This window comes from Haliaeetus leucocephalus, unplaced genomic scaffold (genome assembly GCF_000737465.1).
Source record: "Haliaeetus leucocephalus isolate CR32 unplaced genomic scaffold, Haliaeetus_leucocephalus-4.0 Scaffold195, whole genome shotgun sequence".
Taxonomy (NCBI): domain Eukaryota; kingdom Metazoa; phylum Chordata; class Aves; order Accipitriformes; family Accipitridae; genus Haliaeetus; species Haliaeetus leucocephalus.
The window spans coordinates 1,747,196-1,766,850 of record NW_010972631.1 but is presented as its reverse complement, the minus strand read 5'-3'; the positions used below and the strand labels follow the sequence as shown (position 1 = coordinate 1,766,850).

Genomic DNA, 19,655 nt, shown 5'->3' with positions numbered 1-19,655 from the left:
CCCGGCCCGAACCGCGCCCTCCGGCGCCGGGGCTCCTGGCCGAGAGGTGCGGACGCTGGTCTCCCCCCCGTTCCCCGAGGCCGGCCGGCTGCCCGCCCGTCTCCCCTTCTGGCTTCTTTCGCAGATGCGGCGATTGCCGGTCCCGCCGAGGGGAGTTTCCCCCCTCCCCGGCCGGCTTCCCCCTCTGGAGGCGGGGGGTGAGGGGAGAGCAGGTTTCGAGTGGAAGAGCAGATATTTGCGGGGCTGCCCGGAGTCGTGCTTTGTGAGCGAGGCTTAATCACTGCCAGGATGTAACGCGCTCTCCTGGGTGTCATATGCAGGCAGTGGGAAGGTGTCAGAGTGAATTCGGTGCTTTATTAAGCCGTGCAGCATCACAGGGGCCCTCCTGAAGGGGGAGGCTGGGGAGACGGGGAAAGCTCCAGATCTGCTCGTCACTCTCGTAGCCGAAAGTGTGGGCTACGGAGAGTTGGATACGTGCAAACCCCCTCCATCTGTCGTCGAGCAAGGAACCGCACAGGTTCACAGCTGACGCGTTGTCAAGTGCGAAGCCAGTTGCCCGTGGAAAGATTTCCGTCCTGGGAAACCTGCATCCCCACAGCTGCCCCTGGTGCTGTCGCTTTGGGGATGGAGCAGTGCTGCTCCCCCTCCCCGCTGCACTTTGACCTTCAGGACCCCACAAGTACTGAAGCCGCGACACTTGGCAAGAACAAGATGCCCAACTCGGGAGTGAGCGAGATCCCCTAGGGTTCACAACCATGACTTTGAGTGCTCTCTGTTGACTTTTTTAGTAGGACCTCCGTGGGCTTTTTAAGTGCTTATCAAAATATTCCACGCGTATGCTCTGTTGTGGCTTGTAATTAAAATGGTGTATAATGGCAAAGATTTCTGCTCTACATAGGTTTTACAAGGCTTCCAAATGTAGAGAGGAGTACAGGCTGCCTTTGCTGTGCTGGTACTAATTGCGGCCCCCTGACAGGAATGTAAATGCAGTTCCTTAGCACATTCTTATCTCAGCATGTGTGGGATTTACATATATAACTCCTATTAATGCTAATGGAAGCTATATACATAGGTTTTTTTGCATAGGGCTAACACTATATTTTTATCTGAACCTGATGCAACTGGAACCAGCCTTCTTATATAAGTAGAAAGATCCGTAGTTTCTTACCAGAAGCTTTCTTAACATTTTAGTTCGTTTACAATGTATGGAGAAAATGCAAGTGAAGATAGCAATACAAAACTTTGTGCTGTGATATTGGCATGGTGGTTCATAACATTCATATAAAAAGTGTTATGTTATCCAGAGGATTATCAAGGAATCTGATCCTGTTTCCCTTAAAGTTTCTTTTTGTTGGCTTTGTAAAAAATTTCATTCAATCAGAAATCAGGATTGATGATTCCTGATTAACTTGTTAATTTAGAACCAATCAGCTTTTAATGTTTAGATGTGTTTAGAGGTTTATATAGAGTATTACTGCGTAGAAAATAACAGTATCTTTTTATTTAGAGCTATAGTCAGTTCATCATTATGAATTTCTGACAAAGGAGCCATGTTGCGCATTGTGGTGCTCCTGAAGCACCCTGAAAGGGTATCACGGTTGATATCTTCATCTGTAATTAGGAGAAGTTTGCTTTCACTGGTTAGCAAAGTCCCTCAATCTTCTATTACTAATATCTGAAGTTTTGTGTCTCTTCTTGTTTCTAAAGCTTTTTCTTCCTTTTTTAAAAATTTGTATCTGGATGGGAAATGGCAGTAGGCACGGCACTTAGGGACGTGGTTTAGCAGTGGACTTGGCAGTGTTAGGTTTACGGTTGGACTCAATGATCTTAAAGGTCTTTTCCAACCTAAATGATTCTATGATGACACCCTGCTGTGGCTACACTCAGCTTGTCACCTCAAAATTGAATTACTGTAATGCCTACTTTCAGGGTGGAGGTTTGGGGCTTACCGTAAGCTGATGTGATTTGTCAGAAATCTATGGAGTTGAGAATTCACATAATCTGAAGCTGTCCTAGCCCTCCCTCCCATTCATTTTTGCATGTTTACATTTATTCTGCGCAAGTGAACAAGTGCAACTCACATTGTACCAAGTTGAAAACAGGTATTTTTAAACAGGACTATTTAGACTGTAGGCAGGATCCTTAAGTTCTCCTCCTCCTCTCTGTTGTGCTGTTGTAGTTGTCGTTAGACAAGACCATTGAATGACTGCCTCGTTAATTTAAAAGAAGCTAAGGGAAATTGAGAGGATGTCCATGGTGGGGACCATCTTCTGAAGAAGTTGTTATTTTTTAAGGTGCATTAGAGACAGAGTTTGAGGATACACTAGCTGTTTTAAAGGTTGTCTCTGTTTTCATAGGATTTTAATCTTACCATTTTTTTCCTTATGTTTTGGGTAAGGTTGGATTTTTTATCATTCAAGTGGATAGTTAAGTTATTGTTTAACGATTGTTGTGCATAACACTAGAAGACTGTTCTGACGAGCACAGCTTATATGCTAAAGTAAATGTCAAAACCATAGAGACAGTTAGAGATAACAGAAGAATAAGATTTTGATGGCTCATTTATAATGTTGGGAGAGAGTTCAGTATCAGTGTATCATTGTGGAGAATGCATTGTGTTGCTGTAGTGTAAATCCTGTACAATAGAGGAATAAAGGTTTTATATTTGTATATCACTGACTGCAAGAGAAATGGATCCGTTCCTTTCAACCTGAGAAATTTAAAGTTTTGGATAGTGTGTGAAAAATGTAAATGTTACTCAGAGATTTAGTAGCAAGAAGTGATATATAAACTTGCATTACTGCACAGAAATAACATTTTGTAAACATAAATCTTGACTGTAAAAAACTGAGAGACAGTGAAAGCAAACTTTACATTGGTAAGTATTTGTTATCAGAAAAAAATAATCTGAGTAGGCGGGACTGGCAGTGTAGACTTGTAAAAACAGTCATAGTGACTTTCTCTTTGCATTTGGAAGAATTGAAAAGACCTACTGCTTATTTAATGAATAATTTGCAAAGGAGCTTCACTAAGTTAGCTTCTCTATGGAACAGTTACTGTGTCTCAGTATCCTTATAAACAAACATTCAGATTGCATGCTATTAGGAATAAAATATATAATCCAGATTTGAATCCCAGATGGAGATGAGAACCTTTTGTACATTCTGTGAAACCCATTCTGTAACCTCAAAAAAATTAAAAAAAGGAGGGAACCCAATCACAGTGATTAAAACCCTAGTACCTAATTAAAATACTGTACCTGGTTGACTCATCTTTGTGCTGGCTGTCTAAACCTGACCTTGAAGTGTGATGAGGAGAAAATCATGTGGGAACACATACATTAGCCAGAAAAAACAAGGAAATGAGTTAACTGAATATTGTTTAATGAAAATTTTTCTTAACTCTTTTCAGGGAAGACCTCTAATTTGCATAGAACCTAGACACTGCACTTCCCAGAGCATTCAGTAGGCTAATTAAATAGCATAGGCTGGTTTAGAAGAAAAATGCATTTTTTGCTTTTAAAGAATCATCTTAAGGTTTAAGCATGAATGCTATTTACACTGGATTTTATGATAATTTTTTCATAAATGTCTTGTTTTTCTGGTCTAGTTAGTGAAAGCAAAAATGTTGGCGAATTTCACATTTCAACTAACAAGTAGTAAAAACATCAAGGAGTGAGTTTGCTGTTAATTTGGCATTTCCACCCCTGTCATTGTATTAGAGATGTAACTTTAGACTTTGTGTTCAGGTCTGAATGCCACTGTGTCCATGGAAGTAGAATTTGGAGTATGCACAGTTACATGTGGTAAGTAGCAAAGCAGATGAATAAAACATATTGTCATTTGTTTTTGAAAAAAAAAAAAGTGCTAACTGTAGCAATTTAGCAGTTGTAATTGGCTTGCCCTCGTTCACCTCTCATTGATTTCAATTGCCAATAACTATAATTAACAAAACCAATCAGGCTGATTGTCATTAGGAGTTTAGGTCAGATCTGTTGTTTTATTAATTTCACAGCCTGCAAGCTCCTATTTTAAACCAGTTCCCTACGTTTATTGGCACATGAGCTGCCTTCCCCAAAGTAACAATTTTCGCTATTTGTGAACATCTGTGAGATGTTCAGAAGATGAAAGATCTTCTGATGCTTCTCACAGATGTCTTCCCACATACAATATTGCCAAAAAATTGCTTGCCTGCAGTAGCCTGTTCTGTATTCCACATTTATACAATTTATAAATTGTGCAATGGAGAGGAGAGGTATCATTCTGGAGTAGGAAGGGAGAGAGGAAAAATGAGATGAGCCTTAAGAAGACATCTCTGCGTTTGTGGTGATGATGGAAACTGCTGTGAGGTGGTAATTATATTGCTTAGGAAGCAGTCTTGAATCAGAAATGCTCTTAATTTTTTTCTGAACAAATTCAGCTTCTCTGAGACCACAAGAAAAAGAAAGAGAGGCGAGTTTTTTCCCCCATCAATCTGATGTTTTCTAGAGTATGCCTTTTTTTTCCAGTCACTTTTTCATATTTCCAATGACAGAACTGCCTTGATTCCCTCCTATTTCACATCTTAGGACGTTATGGGTTTAGGAGATTGTTTTTGCTTCTACATGCTTCAATATTTCTTTATTTCATAATTTCAAATCTGCTTATATGTTCTGTATACCAATGCTGTATATGTATCCCCGGACTCTTAATAACCTCACTTGCTCTGATGCACACATCTTTTGGATACTTAGAAACTGCTCCTTATGTCCCATCCCTGTAGCAGATGTCTCAAATGTTCTGTATTTCCAGGGAATTTCACTAAATTTTGTCTCAGTTTTATCTTTGGTCCCTCAGCGTTAACATTGTGGTGGGTTAACCTTGGCTGGATGCCGGGGGCCCACCAAGCTGCTCTGTCACTCCCCTCGTCAGCGGAACAGGGGGAGAAAATAAGATGAAAAAGTCGTGGGTTGAGATAAAGGCAGTTTAATAAAAAAAGCAAAGGCTGTGCACAGGAACAAAGGAAATAAACAAAATTATTCTCTACTTTCCATCAGTGGGTGATGTCCAGCCACTTTCTGGGAAGTAGGGCCTCAGTATGCATAGCGGTTGCTTCGGAAGAAAAACACCTTAATAAAAATGCCCGTCCCGCCTCCTTTCTCTCAGCTGAGCAGGATGTCACATAGTATGGAATATCCCTCTGGTCAGTTTGGGTCAGCTGTCCTGGCTTGTGTCCCCTTCCAGCCTCTTGCCCACCCCCAGCCTACTGGTCTTTGGGGGGGTGAAGAGACAGCCTTGATGCTGCGGGAGCACTGCTCAGCAGTAGCCCAAACGCTGGTGTGTTATCAGCACCATTTCAGCTACCGATACAAAGCACAGCACTGTGAGGGCTGCTGTGGGGAAAATTAACTTCATCTCAGCCAGACCCAATACAAAATGTTTAACACCTTTAATTCTGAAAATTATATAATCTTACTGAAGAATCAGGAAGGGCAAGCTCTAACAAAAAAGAAAAAGGCATCATCTCATATCTGGAGTCGGGATTGTGTTTGTAGCCTTCACTCTAGCCGGGGCTGTTCAGTGCATGGCATGTTTGTCTGTTGAAAGGCTGAAAGGTAGCTTCTTGGTTCTTCCAGTAAAGCTCTAAGCTCTTTGTCTCCTTCATAGTCCTTCTTATTCCCTAGATTCTATCTAGCCCTTTATATTTCTTGCTTTCTGAACTGACTCAATTTTCTAAATTTTTTCCCAGTAATGCTGTGGCTCAGATCCATTGCTCCTCTAGTCATAGTCCAGGTTTACAGAGGCATTAAAGCATAGTTAAAGCATATATTAATGATGTCTTGTCATACCTGCCTCAATTTTGCCTTAGTCTCTTTGTGGTCTAATTGTTTTGGCCACTCTTACCTCTAGATTTCTCTCATAATGGCTCTCTTTGTACTGCTAAGTATTCAGTTCTTTGTGGGTCATCCCTCTTCACCACCCCTCCCCCAGTCTATTAATTTACATTTCTCTAGGGTGAATTTCATTTAGGTAATTTATTTTACTGCATTGTGGCCAGTTTTCTGTTAGGTTAACTTGTATGACTTGTTGAAGTTACGACTTAATTTGTTAGAACGTCTCAGTAGATTAATTTCATCAGTATTGGCAGCTACTAAGAGGAGGTAGGGAAAGGAAACATGGGAATGAAAGAAAAGCTGTCCAAAAGGAAGAGGGAGAGGAGTACCAAAAGAACTTGCAGATCTAATTAAAAGAGCTTTTTTCATCAACCTTTGAGTATGATATACTTCCCAAATTTTAATATTCCCATAGATAAGACATGGTGAGATTTTTCCTGATGAATGTGACTACAATTAGCCCAGCACCCGGGTTTTATCAAGACAGCCTTTTGGCTTTTCATAGGTTTCGTGTCTTTTTTGTTAGGTAAAAAACCTACATGGCACTGAAGAAAGAGGAATGCCTTTAATAAAAGTGTCAGTTCACTGCCATTTACACCTCTGTCTCTGCATCCATGAGATGAGACATTCTCTGGAGTGGAGAACAATCCTTGTTTTGTGTCATTTTCAGTAAGTGGTGTTGTCTCCTCTGTCACTTGAAGTTCTGTTCATGAGCTACATGACATCTCTGAAACATTCTGAAATCTATTGGTTTATATAATACACATTTAAGGAAGGCAGATACATCATAAATACAATATTCAAAGCAATTTCCTATTTATCATTCTATTGCAAGGGGTGTTTAACTCTCCTTTTTCCATGCCTATTGGTAAACAAAGTGGTTCTGGAAAAATGGCAAAACCTTCAGTGTTTACTGGGCCTAAACATATTATTCCTGCCTCCCTCACAAGCTATGTCATTCCAATGAACTGTGTACACACTGTTTGGCAAAAACAATTATGGCACTTGTTTTGAATTTGTTTGTAATTGTTAAAATGAAGATGTTCCCATTGAAATCCTGATAGTGAGAGTGAACAATTTTTTTCTTCTTTTAACATTGTGTAGGAATTTTCCTTAACTTTACACATTTATGATAGGTTATCTCCTGCTCTTTGTCTTCAGTAGGACCCTCCATGTTGCAGGTGGAGTGCTAACGGTCAACACTTGATTTCAGCTGTTTCTAATGAGAAGCCCTATGTTACTGACCACTAGGCTCTGTGCTATGAGAGGCTTCATTTTGGAGGCTGTTGGTGGTATTCCTGTGTCACTCACTGCAGGCCACTGTTGGGTCACATCAGACTCCTCAATCCCAGTGCCAGGAGGTTTTTAGTGCCTTCAGTTTCTGTTGACCTTGGTGGGAGCTGAAGACGCTCAGTCGCAAGACTGGAGGCAGATTGAGTTGGCAGTCTGTACAGTATTCTCTGTGCCTTCTGATTTGAGCGTTTAAAGACCAGGAGCCTGAATGCTCCTTTAAGTGCTGAATGCTCCTTTAATATTTAAAGTGAATTAACTGTTTTGCAGAACATGTATTAGTTTCTTTTCAAATTCTTTTTCTGTAAGAAAAGTTTTGAATTAATTTTCAATTCTTTTTCTGACACATGATGATTCTAGGAATCTGGCTCCCTAGAGTGCAGAGTCTGACAGAAGTAGATGTCTTGAAATCTTAGATACCAACATGGGATAGCTTTAGCAGGGACTCTGAGAAGATCTCTTTTGCCTGGTATTTGATAGATCCATCATATTAACATCCAGGCTAAAGAAAGAGAAAGCAAAAACAAAGTATGAAGGAAATGAAGAAATGCAGAGTGAAAGATATTTTTCTCCCCCCAAAGGGATTGGCATTCGAGAAGTTCTGTTAACCAGTGGATGCCCTGGGACTGAAGCAAAATGTATTGTTCGTGTGGAGGAATGCCGGGGACCGGTAGACTGTGGATGTAAGTGGAACACTGTGATACAGTAATCTAGAACAAACAAGTTGATTCAAAGGAAACATCCTTATTCTCTGTTAGTGTGGTGGAAGTGGAATTAAGTGATTGCATTTCACCCTCCAATTACCCTGTTAAGCAATCCAGTAATGTTTCTGATCTCATTTCTGTACTGATGTGCGCTTGATTTCAAGTCCCTGTAAAATACCGTTTTTCTGCTATATGCTTCATTCCAGACATTAGACCAAGCAAAAAGTATTTTAAGTAATTTTAAGGGAAGGGATAATTTCCAAGTAACATTCTGTGGTTTGAAGAATTACAAACTTTATGATCTATACAGAGATGTTTCATATAGCTGATGGTGTACCTATTAAAAATTCCTCCTATAGGGGGAACACCAATTTCTGAGGGCCTTGCCTGTGTGAAGATGCCTTGTATTTATATACGTCCTGAAAACCGATTTAAATATGTTTGGAAGATGTTAATTCTAAACAAGGTGAGTAATTGAACCCCACTTTGCAGAAAAATTGTATACTGCATGTATTTACCACATGCTCCATCTGAATTGTAGAGACTTCTGGGCAGATTATTTCCTTTGCTGTCATAATGCAAATAAGCCCTGATTTCTCACTGGCAAGTTGGTAATACAAGGACTCGCATGGCTTTGCTCCTTTATGCAGCTTCAATTTGCTGTTTATATGAGGGAAACAATTTTAGAGAGTAATGTTTACTGTTATTTCAGAAAAATGGGGCATAGTGGCTGGTGAGTGCATAGGTGTCAGCAAGTCGCAACCACGTTGCCCTTCCCAGTTCAAGTAGGAGGTGCTGAAGAGATGGGAGAATTTTTCCCAGGGGCCAAGAGGTCCTGACAGGTTGAAAGCTGTTGGGAGTAGAATAAGCACTTTTCTGTGCATCTGACACAATGCAGCTCATCTTTGCAGATCTATTTGAAAAAATACAACCCCCCATTTTTTTTTCTTTTCTTTTATATATGGCTAGACAGCACACATTCTTCCCAATGATTCAGCTATTATGGAAGTTTGCAGAGATACCCACTCGGTTACTTTCCAGTGTGAAACTCAAGAAAATGGAAATATAATTGCCTCTGTAAAATACGCAGTCTACGCAAAAACTGGTAAGCTCATAGAGACGCTTACAGTCTTCTAGTGATATGGCCTTGTGTTTTTTATGTAGTACTCAATCTTTGTAAGATTGCATGTCACCAGTAGTATATAGGCAGGAGTTTGTGTGCTGTGGTAATGACTGTCATGAAATGCAGGCCAATAAAAGAGACATATAAAAAGAAATGACACAATGGGAATTAAGAGGTTCCTTGTGGTAGGAATGAATATTTTCTTTATCCTTTGTAAAAATTCAAGCTAAAATAAGGAGGTTTTCCTATTACCTGCTTATTTTTTACTGCACCCAGGTTGGGTAACATAGACTTCTTTTTGCCTCACTAAGCCACGTAGCACCAGCAGCATGGGTTCTGCAGTTAAGTCTCCTTTCCACTTCAAAACTGAAGCAGGAAAACAACCTTTTGTGGGTTTTTTTTTAGTGGCTATGTGGAATTTACTTATACACAATGGATTTAGCAAAGTTTATCATTAAAAAGAATACATCATAAAACAGTTCCCCAGTACTATCTTTCTCACCTCCTCTGCTAATGGGATTTTTGCTGACTTCATCAGGAAAAGTAGCAGTGTGCTGATTTTTTCAAACCATGAAAACAGCCGCATGGAAACTCGATCTTTCCTAATCAGAGAAAAGGTGAAAGTGCCTTGCTCATCAAAATTTAAAGTTTTTCCTGAAATAATATAGATTCAGGTCTTATGCAAAATTATGGCAAACTAGAAAGAAAGAGATCCTTGGAGATAGCCCTCCCCGTGTTTCTCCCCCCATGTTGTTTACGTAGGTAAAACTGTCTGGCCTGGGAATCCTGTTTTTTTCCTCTCTCTTCAGTAAGATAGGCTATTTCCTGTGTCTCTATTGAGGTCCTTTCTGCCATTGTACAGTAACATGGAATTTGTTTATTCATTTTCTAAATCCATCTGGCAGTCACAAAACACCCAAAGCTTTTTTTTTTTCCCTTCTCCGACTATTCCGTCTCTACATTCCTTTTTGTATAGAGGAAGCTTCCTTTCTGAGACCTGAATTAGCAGATCACATAATCTGTTTTAGATTTAAGCATGCAAATGGTCCCATTGACTTGAGTCGGTGAGTCATCAATAGGACGACTCACACACTTGTGTTTAAACTGTGACTGAGTAGTCTTGGTGAAAAGTGGTCAGATGAAACCTGCCCAACAGACATACCCACTGAGAACTTCTTACAAGGACTGAGATTTATTGATTCAGAAAATATTTACGACTAGAATCTGAGGAAGACAAGCTCTAGTGTTTATTAAATAGCTTAAAAGGAATGGGTTGTTCTGCTTAGTGCCAGATCAGCATCCTTTGGCTTTGTACAGAGGTGTGTAGATGCCCAAAGGAGTCTGTGGGCTTTGCTTCCCCAGGAGTGACATTGTCTGGACTTTAGAAATTATTAACTCTTAATTAGGTAAACAGAAGAAGTTATCAGCTGAAGTTTTGGCTGAGAACGTACCAGGACTTTCATCATACAGATCTAGTTTTGCTCTCTGTGGATGGTCAGAAGTCTAGCCAGATCAGAAGATTGCATTTACTTTTCCAACAGGATCAGGAGGAAATGAGAAAGATCCTTCTGACGGCATCAGTGGACGCGGCAAGACTCTTTGTGTTTGGATGTAGATTGGTCTTAGCTGGTGCCTTGTATTTTGCAGAGCTGCGCTGTTCTCTGGGAGCGTGGCTTGCTGCGTTGTTCAGACTCTGGCAAGGGGTAATGTTTCCGCTCATGGTACAATGCTGCCTTTCCCAGTTCCTCATTAAAAGTCTTTTTAAAATGAGGGTTGGCAAATTCGAGACAAGTTATCACCCATGTCAAGCAAGATGGTTTCTCTACCTACTCTGGAAAATCTAAGTCTTTCTGTTGAGCAAACATCTTTTTCTTTGCCATTCATCTCTCGGGTCTCCAAGCCGAGATGTAAAGAAGGGCAGAATCACAAAAATCAGTGACAGCAATAGGACAAAAGTCTCCTTTTTCAGGTAATCTACAGGACTGAACTGGATTTTTCCCCAGCATCCAAAGCTGGCCACAGAGATTTCTAGTCAGCGCAGGCTGGGCAGGTGTGGTGGGCTGACCCTGGCTGCCTGCCAGCCCCCACGGCGGCGGGCAGGTTGGATCCGGCTGGAACTGGCCCTGTCCAGCACGGGGCGGCCCCGGCCTCTCCTCACAGAGGCCGCCCTGCAGCCCCTCACAGCCTGGGCACAGGCACCCGCACCCGGTTCAACCGGCCAAACTGCCTGTGGGGAGAGCGTCTCGTATAGATTTTGGGAGGTGTATTTGAACCAGCTGAGCGGACAAATCCATTTTAGTCAGGAAAAGAGCGGGTCCTCTCTACTGCCTCCTAAATGACTTTTTTTTTAATGCAGCTGAGGCGATTCTGACCATCTCTCTGCCTCACTCAAGTCAATAAGCTTAAGTTTGTAAATTTTGTCTTTCTCATCACCTAGATCACTCCTTTCACTATTCCACAGAGATACATTTCTTTATGCCAGAGCTACAGGACAGGGCAGGGGATGTGGAAATGCGTTTGCTCCATGGCTGGCCTTTCTTCTTGGCACTTACCTAGAGAGAAAGCCTTGAAGTCATCAACAGAGCTAAAAATTATCAATGCGGCCGATAAGGGGCAAATGTGTTTGTTTTTGTCTCATCCTTCCTCCTCTTTCCAGTGTTCTGATGTTTTATGCACGTGAACAGCAGTGGCCAGATTCAGCAACACCGTCTGCATGCCCCAAAGCCATTACTTGAAAATACATAGCGTTGTTGCTGAAAAACTCGGAATAAAGAACTTATCAACACCAATTTAGTGTAGATAAGCAGACATTTCTTTATTGACGGCCGGGGGCGCGGGTGAGTCCTCTCACGAACCACGCACACCTGAACACCAAAATCAGACACCTTATATTGAACTTATTCATACATATTCATTAGATTTCCAGGAAATGTTATGCATATTCATTAGATTTCTGGGAAGTTATCAGCATATGTAAATGTCCTTTACGCAGGCGCATTGAAGGTCTCTGGTGGTCTTCTAGAGTCCTCTGGTGGTCTTTCATAGTCTTCCTCACTTGTCCGCTTCTTGACCTTCTTTAGGTGATTCTGCGCAGTTTGGCCCTTGGCAGGTAACTGACTGTTTCTTGGCAGATAACTACAAGTTGCTTTATTTGACTCTTCTCAGTTCCCATTAATTTGAAATTCTACATCTAATGCATTCTTCTAGGTTATAATATACTCCTACCAATAAACACTATATCCAAATTATCTTAAATCTTAAGCTTGTTATCTAAGTTCTAAATGTTCCTACTAGATGATTTTAACCAATTCCTCTGGCCCTGGTACAGGGCTATACAGAGGATTTCAGAGCAGCTGTTGGTTGTTGGTTAAATGTGTAAAATGCAATAGATATAAAATTTTTGCTAAAATATTTCTTATAATTCTATATTCCTATTAAAATTGAATATGATTAATTCTAACTAATAACAAATCAATCAGTAACAGCGTGACACTTTCTGCTTCGGATTTTGAGGTGTGTGAGGTAGGAGGAAGGGAAGACATGTTGCAAAAGGGGACGTAAAACCTCACAGGAATTTGTGTATGTTTCCCATGTGGCAAAACTCCGTAAGAGTTAATTTTAAATCTATGCATGAAGAACGTCCATGTGTCCTTTACCAGTGATCACTGCGCTTCTCAGTGACTTTTGATGAACAGCCGTAATGACCTTTTTGTATAAGTGAGTAGTCTTTAGTAATTTGGCTCTTCCTTTTGTTTTCAGAACTGTTCAGACCTATGGGTTCTCTTGTCTTTTATAGCAAGGAAAACATAACAGGGAAAAAAAAAAGAGTATTTTATCTTCATCAAAAATTATTGGGATCTCTGCAAGGAAAATCCCATCTTATAATTGACATTTCTATATGTCCTTCTTACTAAATCGCTACCCTGAAACACTGAAGGGTGTTGTTTCACACTCCCGCCTGTTGTGTTGTTCAGTGTTTTGTGAAGACTTTGGAGCTAGAAGGCGGTTTATTCATATTTACTAATAATAGTTCTGTGAGGAGGGAGGACTCTGCAAGGGAGGAGTGCAAGAGCAGAGAACGATCCTCATTAGGATGCTATGTGAAGGGTGTCAGCCTACTGAGATCCCAGCTGTGCTCCAAGCTCTACGCTTCTCATGAGCGAGAGAGCGAGTTGGGGTGTGTGTCTAGAGGCACTGCTGTGGAGAAGATGGAGGCAATAGTGTTTCTGTGTCTCAGAGGCCATTCTAGCCTCTATGTCTCTTCAGTTCATTTCCTGCTGATGACTTCAGTGCCAGAGCTTCCTTGAGAGAGAAAAGTCACATCTCTCTAACTGGCTACTGTACAAATGTGTAACTGCATGGCTGTGTTGTCCTTGTGCTTGCACAGAAATTAAACGGGCAATCCCAGTACCCAAGATTAACAGCCTGGATCTCCTCTGTGTGTATGTAATCCTGCTCTCCCATTAGCATATATCCATCCATTTTTAATACATAAAAAAAAAGCTTATAGATAATCTAGAAGGCAAACAAAAAAGCTATGCATCACCATTATATTAAGTTTAAAAAAAAACAGTCTGCAGAGGCAAAATCTCATTCCTCTCTGCCAAACTGATACATACTTTCTGGACCTGAAAACTGGTGGAAAGAACTCCTGTTGGCTGCTGGACCATATAAACAATTGGTCGAGTGTCTGCTTGTAGATGGAGCACTGCTGTACAGTCAACATTATGGTCTGTGAGGAACTCCAACTCAGTGAAAAACCCAGGCGAAGAGGAGGGTGAAGAGGAACAGTGCTGCTGGCAGAAGTAGTGGGTTTCCTTTGGACAGAAAGGTGCTGAAAAAGCAGGTGTTCCACTTTCTTGATGTACATGATTTACATTATTACAAATCTGTTTCTTATTGAAGAAATGATGGAATAGAATATAGAGACAGATTTTGTGTTGCTGATACTTTCTGGAGGGAAATGCTAACAGTGGCAACAGATGCTTCTGAATGTATTTGGATTTAAGCAAATTAAAGGGGAGAGGGTTCCATGAAGGCAGAGGACAGTCCAGAGATACACTGCACTGCATAGAAATCAAAGCAGCTTTGTTAAACTGTAGTATACAGTGCAAATATAGTTGCTGGGCCACATCACAGCAGAGTGTGTGCTGCTGTCCTGCTCTGGTGCTTGGTGTGAGGGAGGTATGCGATGTATCTTTTTTGACCCAAATAAGAAAGCCATAACTTTCTAAGGTCCTATTGTTCTGATGGCGCAAAGAAGGTAAAAAAGCTGTCAAGCTTCTTAGCAGCTGGTAGTGGCCATACAGATGACACTTTTGTTTCCTTTAATCCAGACTGTGGTGCACCCCATTGGCACAGCAGATAGATAGGGACTGGGGTGGAGGGAGTGTGTAGTGCTTGGACCATTTGAGCTGTTGGAAAGGCTTCTGTAAGCCATGACCAGCACACTCTGGGGTTTCTGCCACAGGGCTGGCCTCAAATCAGCAAGCCCTGGTGGAAGCTAAATACTAAACCTGAGCTTTCCGTCTTTTCCTTCCTGCCTGCCTTGTTCGAACTTGCACAAATAAATGGATCTTTATAGTTTAGATCCAACAGTGCCTACAATCTAACTGCAGCATCCCACCCGTGCATTTCATTTAAGTGCATTCCTTTTTTAATTAAGATGAATATAAATAGTCAACAGGTAAAGTGAGAATGCCAAGCTTTCCATAGGGTTGGAGACAATCTGCTTGAAACTATCAATCAGGTATGTTACCAATCTCTTTTTTGTTTGTAGAACCCTTGAAAATTTCCAGTGGAGGTGCACGCAATTCTGGGATTTTTTATTTACAATGTAATTGTGGAATATATATGATTGATAGTGATTTTCTTCATCATTCTTCATAGTGAAGTAGTCCACAGACCACAGTGGGCTGTAGACTTCAGGTTGAAAGTCACTGAGCTACACTTCGCATGTTTCAAAAAAAGAGTTGTTCTTCCTACTTTTACTAAGCTAAGTGGACTTTTTTTAAAAGTTGGTGTAACTACATCTTTGTAACCTTAACTGTAAGCTGAAGATGTTTTTAAGGCTTGTTCTGGCTGTGGCAAAATTCTCACTAATTGAGAGTGTTGTGTAGACTTTACAAGTGCAGTCAGGGGCTTAAAAGTGCACCTGATGTGAATCAGTCTTTGCTCATTGTGAACCAGCTTATTGGGAAGCTTCTTTTCTGTCTGCTTCCTGCTTGCATTTTAAACACGTGTGTTTACTTGGAAGGCATCCCCTCTGTATTATCAGGTTGCTTCTTAGGCAGTTCTGGTTCTTGACTATTGGAAGAATTTCTTGCCTAGGAAGAAAACTTGAGTAGGTTAGCTGTGGATAACATAAAACTTGCTTTTCTCTTCAGCAGGCTCCTGTTACAGCCTGTAAACAGAGGTATTCTTAGAGTTCTAAGGTCACATCTTGCCAAGGGGAAAATATATTAATGAAATTGCAAAATCAAAGATAATTTTCATTAATCTCCATTCCCCACAACTGCATGTAATTCTAAAAAGACACAGCCCAGTCAGTGAATTAGTCTAAAAGCAGTTAGCTCTACATTGTATAAAACCCCAATATTCAGACTTACTCTGTATGATATTCTCAGCCAGTTCACTATTCTTACCTGTCCTGTATCTTGCAGAAAGATCAGAAGAATCCTACAGAGGAGCTGTGGTTTAAGAATATCAGAATGAAAATTCTGTGATGCAGGAGAATGAAACCTAAATGATGCGATGGAAGAGTTGCTTGGATACTACAGTGATGACAGTGGCACAGGACCTTATATAGAAGTGGAAATGAAATAGTAATAGAAATAGAAATGGTTTTCCTGCAGGCATTCTGCTATACAGAATTCCTACCAGCGTGAACATGAATTTTGCATACCAGCCAGCAATGAGATAGCACCTTATAGTTTTAGAAACTATATGAGGGAAAATGAAAGAGAAATTAGGGTTGGCTTGTGTAAAATTGTCAAAGCTGGAGGGATCTGGGACGATGCCTGATGGTTCAATGATTTGCTTGAATGTGGCTGAACAAATCAGGTCAATTAAATTTCAGAACAATGTGACTGGGTTTGGTTTCCAGGCATTTCTTTATCCAGTGTCAAAAAAGAGATGGAGGAAATTGGTTGACCATTTTCAGTATTTTCCACTCTTCCTGGGTTGTTTGTTAGAGTCGTCTCCTAACTGGTACATCTGGTCTTAGAGAAACAGCCTAAGTAATGGCAGGGCCTTCAGTTTCCTTAGGTGAATGGTTGAACAGGCTGCAGGATTACAAAATGCATTTTTACTTGATATTCTTGCCACATTTTTCACTTCTCAGCTTCATGCAGCTGCTCCTCGCTATGCGTTTCTGGGCTGTGCAGAACAACTCCTTTCCATGCTCAGTCGTTATTTGCTTTACATAAAGGCTTTGCAGACCTAGATAGAGACAGGGAACTGAAAAGCAGCACTTAAGTCCTTGAATCTGGTCTTTTGCTAGCATACTCTCTTTTGGCTTCATTATTATCATTATTATTGCAGCAATTACCATTGTTAGAATTCTTCTGTAGCATGGTGGTATCTTGGTGCCTCAGACCTGGGTGATGGAGCACCTGGTACCAGGCACAGAACAAAGAAGTCAGCCTGCCTTGAGTGGCAGACAGCCTGTGGTAATTCTTCTGTCTTTATCATTCACGTATCTTACATGGATGTGTCTTGAAAACTTACTTTAAAGCATTTCTTAAAGCAAAAATATTGTTGTGTTAGTCATTCTTAACAACATGTACCAAATAGATACTTTTCCCTCTCTTTAATTTTTTCCTTGTCTTTAGGAATTGCAGTTCTTTGTGTTTCACGGCTCTTAAGTGACATGTATCCCACTCCACATGCCTTGATCTCCACTTCTTTGCATCTTCCTTGGTTAGATATGCCTTTGCAAAGAAGATACAAAGTGTCACTATTCTAACTTCTGCTGATACTGTAAAGGCCTGAAGGTTGTGAAAGATGTCAAATAGTAAATAATCAAGCCTTGCTCCTTTTCAGTCCTGTCCATCAGATTAAATGCCCGATTCATTTGAAAATAATAATGACCATGTATTTCTTTTCTTCAGAAATGCAAACAAAAAAGTCAAGGAGAACAGAAACAGGGCAATCAAGGAGAACAACGACAGATGCCATTCTGGTCTTTTGCCTGGCAACTGGAATCATTGTGACTGTTAGTGTGATCTTTGCCATGATCTTTATGATTCTTCACTGGTAGGTGGACAGCGTACAATGTGATTTACATTTTATTTGATGAAAATATAGTATTACTGATGACAAACAAGACCTGGGGTGAACTATTTAAGTTTCTTTGTAGTTTAATATTTGTGTTGCCAGCAGAGAAAACAGGAACAACCTTCTGGAGATTGGAGAGAAGTATGTTACAAAGCAGTTGCAGTGATTGTGGATGGGAAGAGCATGATTCAGAGCAATTTATGTAAACCTACTTAAAGGTATGTTTTTGTTGAATTCTTTTGTCCATTTCAGGGCTGCTGTAAAAGCTATTTGGAAATCAAAATCCGGGCAAGACAACCAAGACAAGAAGCTGGCGAACAAAAGATTACTGTGTAACATGGAATAAATAGTGCCCCCCCCCCCCCCTCAGGGTCCACACTGGCCTTTCAAGGAATTGGAGTGTCCACCTGCAGCTGCAGTGTTCTCACCATCTGCATTAGCCATAATACAAGAAGTGGCATAGCCCTCACTCACAGAAGATGAAGTATGTAAGTCCTTCCAGGACTTGCATAATGAACAGAATTAGAAAAAAAAAATATTGGATTACCTAGAAATATGATATAAAGAAGATTAAAATATGTTTGAAATACTGGTTTTAAGAAGTACTTTTTAGAGTTCACATTTGCTGTCTTGGATTACTGGACGTTAAGTGAAATGGGTAAGAATACTATTTTAAGGTGGACATCAGTTCCCGGGTAGTTTAATAGTCTGAGCACTTCTGAACTGGAGAACCAAAGCCGGGTCTTTGTGAGGATGTTGAAAATTATATACTTAATATGTCTTAATTTTGTGAAGATGTTAATCTAGACTAGATGAAACTAGGCATATAGTCTAGGCGGAGACCATTTTTTGTAAAGTGCTCCTTATCTCCTTGATGATCCTCAAGCATGGCACCTACTATGTAATCACTATAATCCAGTTTCTGCTGACACATGGAAGGATGTGTAATGGTAGGAAAGATCATTAAAAGTTGCCTCATAAGATTCATTAAATTTTTACCTGCCCATTTGCACACGTAACCATTTCTGCTATCAAGGGGACCAAAATATGTGAACAGAAGAGCAGCTCCATAGGGTAAGGCCAAGGATTCATCTACCACTGTAACCAAACCAATGGACAAAAAAAGGATGTCTAGGAAAGAGTACAAAAACAAGACAAGGCTGTATGATGTTTTCCACATGTATTCCTCCAGCTTCCAGGCATTTGCAGGTTTTCTAAACCAGATGCAATTTCTAAGCAGTTAGCAATCTTGAATGGATTTCTTTTCCATGGCTTTGTTCAGCATCCCCTTGTTCCTGTGTAAGCTTCTGTCACATAAAACATCCTATGGCAAGATCCACAGCGCAACCGCATCTTTTGTCCAGCTTGAACCCACTTCCCACTAGCTTTGTTTGTCACACCTTACTTCTTGAAAAGGCAGTGAGCTGTCAATCCACACTATCCTCTCCCTGAAAGGGACTGTCTTTTAGACCTTTAACATATTCCCTGGTTATTTTCTTTCTGGACTGAAAAGTGCAATATTATTTAGTGATTCTTCATCCTGACACCGTACCATACCTCTGACCATCCTTGCTGACTTTCTCTAACCCTCCTCCATTACATGACTATCTTGTTTTTGAAGGTGCTTTCTGTTTCTATAAATAAACATTGTTTGATGTAAATAAAAAACCTGAGCTGATGACATGTTGAAAAATGGACTGTGGACTGATTAAAATGTTTAATAGATTTTATGATTAAGCTTTTCTCTTGAGTATAGTAGAAGCTCTGAAAAGAGGCCAAATATTGAGCACTCCAGGGTAGAAAGTGCTTCTCAGTAAAGAACATTGCGAAAAAATTGCAAAAAAATAGATTGGAGGTAGTAACTCATCCTCTCAAAGAATTCCTGTTCTCTTCAGATCCTCTGTTGCTGCAGATGTTCTAACTGCACCATCTGCACATCCTTAAAAAAGCATTATCATATTTTTCAGAGATACATCATTTTGTTTGCTGTTTAGTGAAAAGATCATTTACATTTTTGCAAATAAAACATCATATTCAAAAATGACGTACACTTAATTCTATAAAAATATCTTTTTTTTTAAAAAGGAAATGATATTTTTGGTAACACTGTCATTAGCTATGTCATTTTATATCATTGGGTGGACAAACTTAAAAGTCTTGCAACATTAGGAAGAAAGTGCATCGAGAAGGAAAAAGCAGACAGTAACAATTCTGCAGTTCACAAAACTAGCTTACATGTTCGAGGTGGGGTTTTGATCCTATGCAATCAAAGATAGCATATTGTGGTGAGTCTGGGATTAGGTCTGGAATGCTGGTCTTAAAAATATACCAAAACCAGTTGTTATTACTCAGGAAAATGTTTCCACTGAAAGTATGGTAAATATGAAGC

At 40.3% G+C, this 19,655-nt stretch overlaps 1 protein-coding gene across 1 annotated transcript; it reads left to right on the top strand.

Moving 5' to 3' along the window:
- The first annotated feature begins 3,768 nt into the window (after positions 1-3,768).
- On the top strand, positions 3,769-17,612 carry SPACA1 (sperm acrosome associated 1). Its single transcript, XM_010565813.1, has 6 exons — positions 3,769-3,805; positions 7,744-7,845; positions 8,226-8,332; positions 8,836-8,971; positions 17,101-17,245; positions 17,519-17,612. Exons 1-6 carry the CDS (start codon positions 3,769-3,771, stop codon positions 17,610-17,612), a joined length of 621 nt encoding a protein of 206 aa, XP_010564115.1.
- The last annotated feature ends 2,043 nt before the right edge of the window (positions 17,613-19,655 follow it).

Coding starts and splice junctions, on each gene's coding strand:
- SPACA1 (XM_010565813.1), top strand. CDS start 3,769: ATGGAAGTAGAATTTGGAGTATGCACAGTTACATGTG. Junction 3,806..7,743: donor AGTATGCACAGTTACATGTG/GTAAGTAGCAAA, acceptor CTCCCCCCAAAG/GGATTGGCATTCGAGAAGTT. Junction 7,846..8,225: donor GGGACCGGTAGACTGTGGAT/GTAAGTGGAACA, acceptor TTCCTCCTATAG/GGGGAACACCAATTTCTGAG.